The sequence below is a fragment of the Mustela putorius genome, unplaced genomic scaffold, assembly GCF_011764305.1.
Source record: "Mustela putorius furo isolate JIRA1106 unplaced genomic scaffold, ASM1176430v1.1 tig00000868_pilon_pilon_pilon, whole genome shotgun sequence".
Lineage (NCBI taxonomy): Eukaryota > Metazoa > Chordata > Mammalia > Carnivora > Mustelidae > Mustela > Mustela putorius.
This window is the reverse complement of record NW_025421502.1, coordinates 2,781,859-2,795,770: the sequence shown is the minus strand read 5'-3', so window position 1 is coordinate 2,795,770 and position 13,912 is coordinate 2,781,859. Positions and strand designations below refer to the sequence as shown.

At 37.6% G+C, this 13,912-nt stretch overlaps 1 protein-coding gene across 50 annotated transcripts in view; it reads left to right on the top strand.

Moving 5' to 3' along the window:
* ANK2 (ankyrin 2) overlaps positions 1–13,912 on the top strand; it is a 323,587-nt gene that overhangs the window by 192,554 nt on the left and 117,121 nt on the right. For 46 of the 50 annotated variants that reach the window (XM_004748037.3, XM_045085498.1, XM_045085499.1 and 43 more), the window contains 3 exons: positions 5,622–5,720; positions 11,371–11,568; positions 13,734–13,832. In XM_004748037.3, the coding sequence (XP_004748094.2) occupies positions 5,622–5,720; positions 11,371–11,568; positions 13,734–13,832 (396 nt within the window). The remainder of the gene's footprint in view (positions 1–5,621; positions 5,721–11,370; positions 11,569–13,733; positions 13,833–13,912) is intronic. The other 4 variants (XM_045085528.1, XM_045085523.1, XM_045085529.1 and 1 more) reach the window with 1 other exon arrangement.

Here is a 13,912-nt window from a genome sequence, read left to right as displayed (position 1 = left end):
TCACTGTTTAATCCTGGGACTTTATATTCTCACAGTCACAAGGCTAAGCATCAAATCTAGTTCCTTTGCAAATCTTAAGGATAGTGTGTGTTTTTATTTAATAAGCCTTATCATCTTTGAGCTTCTGGGGACTATACCAGTCCCAGACTATAAATTCTTTTTTTTTTTTTTTAAGATTTTTTTATTTGAGAGTGAGAGGGCATGTGCACATGCACACAAGTGTGGGGAGGAGCGGAAGGGGAGGGAGAGAATCTTAAGCAGACTCCCTGCTGAGAGCCAAGCCAGTCCGCAGGGCTGGATCCCAGGACCCTGAGATCATAACCTCAGCCAAAATCAAGAGTTAGACACCTAACCAACTGTGCCACCCATATGCCCCTATAAATTCTGGTTTTTAATGACCTTGGGAAACGTTGTTTTCATAATCTCACTTCTCTAAGACGTTTGGTCCAGAACATCTATGTCATATTATCATGTGGGAGCTCTGGAGTGGTTTGCTTTGTCTGTCAAGATCTTTATTGTACTGTCTGCTGTCTTTGCATCAGAGTTTCATATGATTTCTACCCTTTGCTTTGTTGGCATGCCTTTTCCCTGCTGTGCTATAGGTATGCAGAATTGGAACAATTATGCACAATGCTTCATGTTCTGCCTACTTGTTCTTCATGCTTAAAGGAAAGAGTTTCTTTGCTTCCTCTTTTAAGTTTATTACTAACGTAATGTCTCCCTTACCTATTTCTATTGAGACTCTCTAATGATTGAGAGTACCAGTGTAAAGAAAGCACTTGGTAAATGCAACAGAATTTTATCTTGGCCAGTGTCTTAAGGGTCCACATTATTCTTATTAATATTTTTCTGGTATATTCATTCATTTTTGAGACAATTGATTTTATTTTTTTTTATCATTGCAGTAGATACTTAGTTCTGTAAAATATGTTTAATTTGCATGGCCTACAAACATTTGCATATGTAATTTAAGTCTAACTCCAAATAGGCAGTGCATTTTCATAAAAAGAATACTAAGAAAAAAAAATAATAAGATATGGAGAAAAATAGAGTCTTATGCTAGTTCTGCCATTAAATAATTGTCCTTAAGCAAGTTAATCAAATGTAAGCCTTGGTTCCTTCTGTGAAGGGAATATTTGGGCTGTATTTCATCCAGTGTAGCCTTTAGATATACAAATAAATTGTATTTCATTCAAGAATTTATAAAGCAAAAATTTTATAATTGTATACATTGTGTGTACATTGTTTATTCATTCCTTAAATGTAAGTTAAAGCACTTCCTTGTCTCTTAAGGAGTAAGATTTTAAAAGCAGTTGGATTCTTTTAATTCTGTTTGTAACTAAAATACAAGTATAATACTTTATTATTAAAACAGAGGAATCTGGTTAGCTTTTTCTTTTGTCTTTTGAAAATATATTTTAATATAGAAAAATTTTACATTTACTTTTTGACTATCTTTTTAGGTAGTACAATAGAGCTTCTATATAAGGAATTAAAAATAATATTTTTCTTTATTTTTTTTTATAATAGGGGTCTCAGTTTACCTTAGCAACCATATTAGTCATAAACATTCTGAATCTAGTATATTATATCAAGAATTTTCCACTTGATCTTCTCATTATTTTTCTCAGTTAAAAGGTTATCATTATCTGGAGAAAAGCAAGATATTTAGAGGATTAGAGGTAATTAAAAAAAAATCTTCCCCACTGTTTCTTCCCTACTTCCACCAGCACTTTGTCAATCACTGAGAGACATTTTGCATCTAGTTGACATTCTCACCATTGACTAGGATCTGGTGTGAAACAGACATTTTCACCAGAGCTCTGGTTTTTCTGGTGTTTGAAAAACCCCATTTTAATGTTAAAACAGACTTCATAGCTAGTTGAAAATGATATTATTAATCCAATTTTTATTAAGAGCATTATTCTTTTTTATTTTTAATTTTATATATTATTTAAATGTGGAGATACTCCATATAAGGTTAAAATATTGAAATACATGTTGCGGTGCAAACAATACAAGTATATAAAAACATTAAAAGATGAACAAAAAACAATATATCAGGAAAAAGAATCACAATAATTAAAGCAGCAGTAGTGTTACTAATTATCATTGCACGTGATGTTCTAGGCACCCTACTAAGTACTCTACAAATATCATTTTATTTCCTCTTCCTAACAGTTTATGAAGGTTGTGTTAACTGCTTGTTGGAAAATATGGAGGTCTTCATTTGGAAAATGAGACTGCCAAGGGGAAAAATGATTTTCAGAGGACTTATGTCACTTGACCTAGGATACACACGGTAGTCATTAGCAGAGCCTGTGTTAATATACAGACTTCAGGATACATCTACAATTAAACAGAGACAGAGGAAGGAAAAAGATAAGGAAAGAAATGGTTGTAAAAAGCTCAGGCGATAGATTACCAGCTGGAAAAGTGGCGCCCCTCTACTGTTGACTGATCTAACCTTTTAAGGATTATCAGCATCATAGTGTGATCTGAACTGATTCTAGTGAGGGGGGCAGAAAAAAGGAAAGAAAACAAGGAAAGGGGTGCCGGGGGGAAGTAGCCTTCAAATATAGTCTGAAGAATTTAAGTTAAAGATATTGAACAAATCAATATTCCTAAGAGTTAATTTAAAGAATTAAGTAAAAAAGTCCTTGAATACAAAATTTTGATAAGATTTTTTTTTTTTTTTGCAATAATGAGGCAGTGTAGTTATAGAAAATATCTAAGATCCGTTTACACTGAGCATGTTGGGAGAATTGAATTTGATACAATGTCCATATCCTTTATAAGGGAAATAAATTACATCAGATTTAGAATTAATGTAATCCTTATTACTCTTTGATGTTCATACGGATTTATTAAGTGTTCTCCATATTTTCCTATTGTTATTCTGTGCCGGGAATGGCCAGCAATCCCTGTACCAACAGATGAAAAGATTACTCTAGACTTTACTGTGAAAGAGAGGAGAAGCCAAGGGGATCAGCATTCCGAGAGGAAGACACTTGGTTCTTCTTTGCTCTGGCTTTTGTTGGTCCTTCAGGATAATCACAAACCCTTACCCTGTTTCTCAAGCAAGTGATGTAGGTCTTATTGAAACTGGAAGGATCTGTTTATGGGAGAGATAAGATATGCTAATCTGCTTGGTCTATGAATTCTGCTAACCTCAGCCTAAAGGACAATGCATAGGTATCTCTTAGAACACAGGGTGGCTGTTTGGGTTCTTAAAGCTTCTGGAAGGCAACTCCCAGGGGCATTCCAACCGCAGAGTGGTCACACAGGCCTCAGCATTCCCAAGGCCCATGCTCTTCTCTGAAAGCTTCCCTTGCCCCCAGCAGGTGATCGTTGTAGGTGTTACATTTTAGCAAGCCAGGTATTATGGCTGATTTCATGCTCTACATTAACCCAACAATTCTGAGTATTTAAAGTTTTCAACATGATTACACAATGCATCTTTCATGTTTTCTGTAGAAAACAATCCCTTTTCTGAAGATGGTTTAAGGCAGAGTCCCTCATCTTTCAGAAGAGGTCCTAAGTTAAATGGGATAAAGGAAATTACCCCATTTTATATGCTGTGAAGCCGAGCCTCAGAAAGAATCCTCCATGGTGGCTGACCTGAGACTCACACCTGAGTCCCTGTGATTCCAGAGCCCAGATGCCGGGCCACTGCATATAATGCCTTCATTCGTGTTGTTGGATTTCTCAAACTCTGGTTCTCCACGAGGCCCCCTCCAAGAATCTGGTTGAGAAGTCAAGCTATCTCTAATAGTTATATAACTTAAATAGCGGCTAATGCACTGTACTTCCACCACAAGGTATGTTATCGAGATACAAAAGCATAATCATCTTAACCACTTTGCCTGAACAGTTTCTTTTTTAGAGACTTCTTTCTGGTGAACTTTAAAATAACTCGGCATCCCAACTACAGTAGTTAGTTCCCACCCCCAACCCCGAAAGGCAGTCTTTTCATGCTACTTACATATCCAAAATTGCAAGGTCTCTGTTGGATATTCAGTATCTTAATACTAGCTAAGTAGATTTAACAAAGCAAAGTATCATTCGACTCAAGGTCCTAGCCAAAAACAGAAAGCACTTTCACATTTGATCATTTGAATATAGATTATTAAAGGATTTATTTCTAAGATTGTAGGTGGACTATAGGGAAGGCATGAGGGGTAGTATAGTCTTCCAGGAGCTAGGAATAGAAGAGCTCATGACCAATCCCACCACAGCAAGGTGAGAGTTGATGTACCAAGACTTCAAAGGAGAGAATTGGATGGCCAGGGCTGTTTTTGGCTTGAGTGTAACCTTTGGTGAAGAGACACAGCCAGGCTGAGATCTTTTACAGAATGGTTGTCTTGCTGTGTTCCCCATACCCAGCCAGAAGCCAGAGGGCAAGGTAGCCCCCTACTACAACCTAGAGTGCTTTTTCTGTCCAACATGGAGCAGAGGGGAGAAAGGTAGAACATGGATCTGGAGGGTAAAGTGATGATATCTAGCATAGAAATTCCAGAATGTTGGGATGGGAAGAGAGTTGTAACCCAGATGAATTGTATTTATTAGGAGGAAAGCATAATCCAGAGTGATGGTCCTGGAAACAGAGACAAAAAATAGGCTCTTAGAGTTCTGGATAAATCAGAAGCTTTTGAAGTCCTCTTAACTACTCACCACTTCTCATTTTCTCTGACTGTCACCTACCTTTTCAACATCTCTCCTTAGGACAACCTTTTTCTCCCTTAAGCTTGAAATATTCAGCTAATTTCTGTACTCAGGATTTCATTTTCTCTCTCACTTCCTGCCCATTCTTACAACCCACCCACTCTCCTTTCTGTCCATGCCACCCAAGAGAAGTAAAATCCAAGAGACAGAAGGAATTTCAGGATTGTTCTGGAATCAGAAACTACCTGAGAAGTATCAAGGTCAGAAAGTTGTATAAATAACAACATAGAGTTGGGCCATAATTTTGTTTGACTCCATTTTAATGCTATTATTGTTAATAATCAATTTCATCTCTAAGAAATAATTGTGTAATTTGGGTTGAAAAATTTGTATGGAAACCTTTAGAAGAATGTGAAAAAAAAAGTCTATGAGCCACAGGAGGTGTTTTAGGAGGATTTATAAAAATAGTGAAATTCAAGAGATCAAAGATGGACAAATCAGATTAAGAAGAATTTGAGGGTAAAAGTTCTGTTAGGACAACCAAAATGAAGATAATTTAGTGATACCATCTCAGCCTTGTAGTTCCAAGCAAGTAGGGCTTTTAAGTTCAACAATTGCTGCAAAATCCGCTTTTGCATCTTCCTGAATATGAAAACACAGGACCAGCAGCATGTTGTTTCACATTGAACCTCTGCATGTGAGATCTCTCTTGCCCTCTCCCTCTCCATTTCTTCCCTATATTTCTTTGTCTCTCTAGCCCTCTGTTGAGATCTCTCACTGTCTTGTTTTCTCTCTCTTCTCTATCATTTAACCAGTAGCAATTCTATTACGGATCTCTTGAGGCAGTAGGAATGAGATCAGGAAACGTTCTCTTTGCAGCGGCAAAAAAGACAATCTTGACTTTTTTTTTTTTTTTTTATGTTAACTCCAGATTAATTCTTTAATTCTTTTGGCAGGATGGTTTGACACCCCTTCACTGTGCTGCAAGGAGTGGGCATGACCAAGTGGTAGAGCTTCTGCTGGAACGGGGTGCTCCCTTGCTGGCAAGGACTAAGGTGGGTCATTAGGAGTAAGATGGGATCTAAGGAACTCTTTAAGCCACTCTTCTAAAAGTCTCTGTTCTTCTTGAAATCAAAGCATCAGGCCAACATTTTCTAGTTACTCAATAATTATGTGCTAGGAATGAGGAATATATATAAAACTGTTTGAAAATTATTTAAAATTAAGAAATACATGCATTAAGATGTATTGATTGTATACCTTCAGGTTCTTCCTATGTTTTTACCTGCTACTATTTCTACATTTGGTGGACATTTGAATATACTCTATGTAGATGAGTGATGTAAATGAGCATGTTGTATATAAATGAGAATATTTCTTATGTTCTATAGGTATACTTTTATGATTTTATAAGATTATGTAAAATACATATAAAATTGTCTTAAAGTAGCATAGTTAGCAATACAAGATAATCTTTTAGCTCTCCAGTCTTTATCTCTTAGGCAATACGAGTAAAAAGAAAGACTTACCAGTGGTGTTGGATGGTTATATTCAGGATTAGTAGGTGATATGGAAAGCACAATCTAGGATAGGCCATCTACAAAGAACCATTAAACAAGCATAATGTTTTCCATGTCTCAGTACATCTAGCATTTCTTGTCTTTTGTCATCAGTATGCTCAACCATGAAGAAAACTCTGATGGAAAACCCCACTGGGAGCTGATCTGTTGGAGTTTTTCATTATAAGATATATTTTTCAAGCGTTATTACTGCATAAGTCCCCATTTTTGTGTGTGTCTTTATTTTTTTTTTTTTGAAGATTTTTATTTATTTATTTGACAGATAGAGATCACAAGTAGGCAGAGAGGCAGGCAGCGAGAGAGAGGGGAAAGCAGTATCCCTGCTGAGCAGAGAGCCCGACGTGGGGCTCGATCCCAGGACCCCGGGATTATGACCTCAGCTGAAGGCAGAGGCTTTAACCCCCTGAGCCACCCAGGCGCCCCTAAGTCCCCATTTTTTTGCCAAAAAAATATCAGGAGACACAAATATAATGATAATTACACAGAACTGTTTAATAAGATATGCTGTAACCCTCAGATCCTCAGTACAACAAGAATTTAGACAAAGGACACTTCTTACATTTTCTCTGTATTCCACCTCTACTATAGCCCCTGAACAGGGTTGGTACCAACCGATGCTCTTACCAGGGTAAGCTGAGAAAAATCAGACAGCCAACATTAGCAAGTCTTTTTCAGTTTATATTTTAATTGAATATTTATTTGAAATTATTTAGAGCAAAAACCAATCCACACATTTTTAAAATATGTGTAGGTGAACCTAATCTAAAGATGTGTCCGACAGGCCATGAAATGGTGACTTCAAATTGTATGTAGTATTTTCACTCTCAGACTGATACCATGAGTGTTGTAGAGTTTTATCTTTAAAATGTGACATTTGGAGCTGAGTAATGCAGAGATAATTGACTGTGGAAAGGTTTTGTTTTATTTATTTATTTATTTATTTACTTATTTATTTGTGAGCGAGAGAGAGGAAGAGCATGAGCTGGGGTGGGGAGTGGCGGGGAAGCAGGAGCAGAGGGAGAAGGAGAAGCAGGCTTTCCACTGAGCAGGGAGCCCAATGTGGGGCTCAACCCTGAGATCATGACCTGAGTTAAAGGCAGACACTTAACCAACTGAGCCACACAGCTGCCTCTGTAAAAAGTTTTATTGAGTAAACTGATTGAAATTTAAATGGAAGCAAAAAATTTCGCCAGTCATGTTACAACCAATCAAAAGCATCTATCGAATTGAGAATAGGCAGATTTGCTCTCCCACAAACTATTAAATAATCTTATCTACAGAGTTCACCTATAATTGTCATGTCACTATTGAAACCAATGGGATTACCTAGATGAAATTTTTTTACAGGCCTTCTTATAATCTCAAACATCATGTATATGTAGGGATCTAGCATAGAATGTCTGTGGCTACATGATTATATCCACTTTTATTCAGTCATTCATTCATCCACACATCCACTATCAGAGTAAGTAGCTACAGTGTGCCAGGCAGTGTTCTGATCAGTGAGGAATTGTCAAGATAAATCAAGATAAATGACACACAGTATATTTGTTCAAATATTTGTTCAAAAAGCTCAAAATTGAGTGGGTAAGATAGATAAGGAGATAATAACAGAAAGTAGAGCTGTGTTCAGAGTAGAGAACACAGAGAAGATGAACTAACCAGGTGGGGGAGATGATACCATTTTAGCCAAAAAGTAGAATGGGTGTCTAAGGCCAGACTCTGCTTCCCCTTCCATTAAAACTCCCAGTTCTGAATCATCCGTTATTCTTCCCTGAAGCAAATATTCATCTATCTAGTTGTCACTCCACCTCATTTTTGGAAAATGGCAAACTACGACTCTTTTCTACAACCCCTATTCTAATTCATGTAGACTTTAATGATCGTAGAGCAGTAGATAATCTTTCTAGTGGACCTCTCAGTTTGGTAGCTGTAAACCCTCTGGAATTTCTGTTGTAACCTCTGCCTTTCCAAACATTGCCTCTAGATTTCGGCCTCCTTTCTCTGGGACCCCAACTCCAAAAATGTGTTTAGTCTCCTGAGTCTGTCAGCCATTGTTTTATTGTCTCTTATTCACCTTATGCCCTCGCCTCTGCCCAACAGAACTATTCATACCCTGACAGTCATACTCCTTTGTCATACTCCCTTGCTATATTTTACCCTGAGTAAATCCAACTTGCATTCTTGCAGCTGAGTGTGGTGGTGGGAAACACCCAACTGTTTGGGTGCTGCCTAGGCTGGCTTTAAATTCATGATTGCTTACCTCAGTTTACCCTTTAATGATGCCTGACAATCGGTATTTTTCCCAAGTATATTTACTCTCATTCCCTGCTGCCTTATTATTCTATACTTTTTTCTTTCTTTAGTCTTCTTGGACTTCTTTCCTTGTCTTCACTTTCCAAGCACTGAAACAATTGTCTTCCTATCTACCCGATCACAGGAATCAGCTCATATAGTCTATGTTCTCTCCTACTGCTATCATCTGACATGGTTGTTTGCTCCTCCCTTCTCAAAACACCTTCCTTTCCTAATTTGCCTTCTAGAACATTACACCCAGACTCTGTCTTCACTTCTGCTCAGTCTCTTTTCCTGTTCCCTCTTCCTTCCCAAGTCTCAGAGTGTTAGAACCCACAGAGCACACTCTTTGTGTATTTGTTTATCTGTACTCACTAAGAAATCTCATCCAGTTTCATCTTTAAATACTTCTATACACTGAAGACACACAACTCTGTAGCTCCAGAATTCTGTATTGTAGATGTCAACTCACTATTGCTGCGCAGATGTCTACTGTGCATCTCCAATTTAGTAAGTTCGAAACTCAGCTGCTGATATTTCCCCCCACCTTATTTCTAATCCCCTTGTAGTCTTCTTATCTCAACTAATGGCCATCACGTTCTTTCAGTTTCTCAGGTCAAACTCCGTATGCAGTTCTTGGCTCTTCTCTCTGCTCATAACCTGTCACTAAACCTTGTCACATCTGCCTTCAAGATATCTCATAATCCAGCAATTTCTTAACAGTCTAATAACCATCGCCCTGGTCCTGATCACCATCAGTCCTACCTGGATTGATTGCAAAAGGCTCTAACTGTCCCCCCGCCCCTTTTCTCTTTTAAGCCTGTTCAGTATATTCTCAGCACAGCAACAGAGTAATCCTATTTCCTAAACCTTCCACGAGCTCCCCCATCTCACTCGAGGTGTGAGTCAAAAACTCTGTTCTGACTAGCAGGTTTCTTACCTGAGTTTCCCTCCTTATTCACCTGCCTTGAGCTGCATCCTCCGCTCTACTCTTCATTAGTCACGCTGGGTATGGTCTCAACAGGACATGCCTGTTTTTGCCCCCCCCCCCGAGATTCTCCCCCCAGATCAGCAGGGCCTGCACTCTTACTGTCATCATGTCTTTCATTAAAAGTCACCTTCTCAGTGAGGCCATTTCTGGCTAGCCTATCCATAATGCACTCCTATACACAAACTCCCTTGGTTATCCTGTGCTTTAGTTTTCCTCTTCACACTAGTAGTCTCCTAATATACTATTTTAATACTTATTCTTTTTGAATTGTCTGACTCCTGGCTAAAATGGGACCTTCATGAAGACAGGGGTTCCTAGATCCATGTTGCTCTGAAATTCTATGATTCCTTCTTCCTATTATGAGACATGAATTAAACTTGAAGAAAGCAGTCAGATAAGAGCTAGAAAAGTGTGAAGGTACAACTCCATGTTGTACCTCACTACTCGATCAGGCCTTGAGTAGGTGCTTAGCAAATATTTGTAAAATGTGCCACAGAATTAAATGGTGAAGATTTTCTTTTCCACATAGCTTTTAAGTGGATCAAACAACACTGAAGATTGATGGACTATCAGAGAAACATGCCACCCGTCCCTCCAAACATTGCCAAGGCTGAATTTCTCCTATACTTCGCCCTTGTGCTACCTTTCCCCCAGTGCATACATACCTTCTTATCAACCTGCTGTTCTTTCTCAGTTAATTTTCTGAGTTTTTTAAATATAAAAGCAGTAATTATGAGTGAAGAGTATTTCAAAAACCAAGAAAGTATGCTAATAATTTCAAAATCACATCCACTTCTACCACCCACAAACCACCACAATTAAGGTATTTGATTTGAGTTCTCCCTCATTGTTGAAATCACCTTCCTTGTTGAAAATATTGGGCCATTGGCAGATTCTGGCTTTTTATCTAGACACAGTTTTTGCTTCTTTGAATGTAATGACTGCCAAGCTGGATACTTGGTCAACAATTACTTCCTAGTGACTGTATTTGCATTATTTGCATTGATTATTAAGAAAAGACCATATTCCCCTCACTTTAATGGGCATATTTTTTCTAACTTAGTTTATTCCCTAATTTTCATATTTTTTTCTTGTAAGCTGAATTATTTAACTTTAAAAAACAAGAGTCTCACCTAGACTGGTAATCCTCAGTGAATATGTCCCTGCTATTGACCTTGTCCAAGAAGTAAGACTAAAGCTGTTTTGGGCAGTATCACTTATGACAAGTTTATATTATCCTCAAAGTTTAAAAATTGGGACACATGGTCTACATTTGCTTCACACTTTTCTAGCTCTTATCTGACTGCTTTCTTCAAGTTTAATTCATGTCTCATGATAGGAAGAAGGAATCATAGAATTTCAGAGCAACATGGATCTAAGAGATGATCGAAACCCCTTTCTTTCCCTCATGCACCCACTTGCTCCTCCCTCATCTGCACCCCCCTCCATTTTGAAGTAAAGAAACTCTTGAAGAGAGACTAACTGAATGGAATCGAATATAAATAATTTGAACCTCAGCTAGCACTTGTTTTGTATATCTAATATTGCCTTAATAATTGTGAGATCATCTGAATTGTCACATAATACTATGTATTCATTCTTAAAAGGTATATTAATTTGTGTTTTTGCCCAAGAATAGCATAACTATGAAATTAAATGTTCTCTTAGCTTCCCTTGGCACCACACATAATCCACCATACATGTAGATGTCAAAGGGAGATTATTTTTTTTCCTCTGCCACGCACTATACCAAATATCAAGAATTGACACTGCTATGTTTTACAACCTGGAAATCATGGCTGAAATGTGGGCTTGGTTTTGTTTTGTTTTGACGTACAGAATGGGCTGTCTCCACTTCACATGGCTGCACAGGGGGACCACGTGGAATGTGTGAAGCACCTGTTACAGCACAAGGCGCCTGTTGACGATGTCACCCTAGACTACCTGACAGCCCTCCATGTTGCTGCACACTGTGGCCACTACCGTGTGACCAAACTCCTTCTGGACAAGAGAGCCAATCCAAACGCCAGAGCCCTGGTAACCTGGCCTAGTTCACATTAACAGAATATAGATCGAGACAAATATACCACATGGATTGACCAGTACACACCAGCCAAAGCATGGCTTCAGATACATAGTTAATTCTGCTAAGTTCATTAGCTCCCACAAGTGGCCTACCTACTTCATGCCTTCATAGTTTGCTGTTAAATGATGGGGAGCAAGGACAGATTTAGGAAAACACCAAGGTAACATTTCCATGACTAGCGAGCTGCAGATAGATATGAAACCTCTGGAGTGATAAGCAATTGTAAGTGGAAAATAGGAAATCATAAAATAAATTCTAAACACCTCGATATAGAGTCAGAATAAAAGTGTAAAAAAGTTGAATGTTATTAATCTCTATTTGGAAAAAAAAAAAAAGGCATTTAACATAGAGTAAAATGTAAGCCTATATAGTGTTCACTTAGAGGATTTCCTTATTGACCTCATTCCCTAAACACGGTCTAATGTAAAAGTGATGCTTAGCATTTTACTGTTCTGGGAAGCATTTTATATACATTATTCCAGGAATTGCTCAAGTGAATCTACACGAGGTGGTCCCTAGAGCAGCCTCTGTACTTCCCAAGGTCTAATATTGAATAAATCTTCCTTGCTTCACTTACATTCTAACAATAATCATTGGAAGTATTAGGCATGCGCTAATTTATGCTCTTGTTTCCTAATTCTCAAACTAAAAGCAATCGTTTTACCCTATACATTTACATAGTTAATGTTGGTTAAATTAGTCTTCAGACAATATTTAAAATGAGAGAATGCTGTGAGAATTATTAAATAATAAATCTTATTTTTATTAGAAAATTTTCCATTGGAATCCATTTATTCCTAAATGCCCAGGAAGCAAATATACTTTTAAGTTTATGTGCAATTATGAGAGGATACTTATTTTCTCATAAGGAAGAAAATACGCATTTTCAACTGGGTAGTGGTCAATAGCTTATAAAACATTATAGTCTCATAATTAAAAATCATTTGAGTGCTACACATACTTTTGGCTATTTATGTCCAGCTTACTACATAGCTCATAGACAGGAAATGACTTAACAAACATTGTGAAGAGTACTAAGTCATTAGGTTAAGTAAGACAGTATGCTTTCATGGGAACTGCTAAGTGTAGAAGAATATTGACTGATGATCAGTCTCCACTGAGATAAGCAAAATAATTAATTGGCAGAATAGATCAACTATTCTACATAGGATCATTGTTCAAGTAAAAATATAATACTTACACATAAGGATTAAGTATGGGACTAGTTAACAAATTTTTACGTACTTATCCCCAGTTCCTGCACATTGCCTAGTTTGGAAAGTTAAAAACGTCTTAGAGAATTCTCCACATTCCTTTGCCTCTGAGACATATCTTCTTCCAGTTATTTCTGAAATTCTCCATTCTTTTCTTGAAAATATTTAAGAACTTAATGACCACGTTTTTATAAAATAAAATGTATCTTCTTGGCATTTGTTATAAAAACTTTTTAATATAAGAAATATAACTTCCAGATGTAAAATATTATCAGTGTAGTGGGTTTTGGTAATATATAGCAAATCCTTACAAAAATTTCTTAATGGAAGATATATAACTTTTGAATATGAAAAATTATGAATGCAAATAATGATTTCTGCTAATTTGCAACACCCCCTCCAAGAAGAAAATGGTAGCAGTGCTGAAACATTTATTGTAGAGACAGTCATGCCTGTAGTTGAAGTAAAACAGACCAACAATTTGTAGCTTTAAGAAATGGCCTTTCATCAGAAAAATACATGCTTATCTTCCACGCACCTTCAAGTCATTTCACAACCCGACCCATCAGTATTCCTGAAAACACCTTAGAACTTCTAAAGTATCATTGCCTCTCTGGTTTTCCTTCTTTGCAGAGCAGGCCCATGTCGTTTTCTTCACTTCTGTTTTTCTCGATGAGCACACAAAAAGAATTGCATACAGGCCCGCCACATAGCAGCCAAGTTCAGTGCCTACAGGAACACACACACCCACTTCTCCTCGCAAATCTCAGCACCTACACAGCTCAGAAGAAATGGTGAACATTATGTGACGATGCAACATTACTGCCTGCCATGTGCCAGCATGGAGTTGTGTGAGGATCGTTTCTGCATGTTTTCAACTAACTTGATTGTCTTTTGCACAGAATGGTTTTACTCCACTGCACATTGCCTGCAAGAAAAACCGCATCAAAGTCATGGAACTGCTGGTGAAATATGGGGCTTCAATTCAAGCTATAACAGAGGTAGAACAATGTTTCAGCTTGTCACGAAACATTCCTTCTCTTACTCCTTCTTCCCCTTCCTGTCACCCATCCTCTGTCCT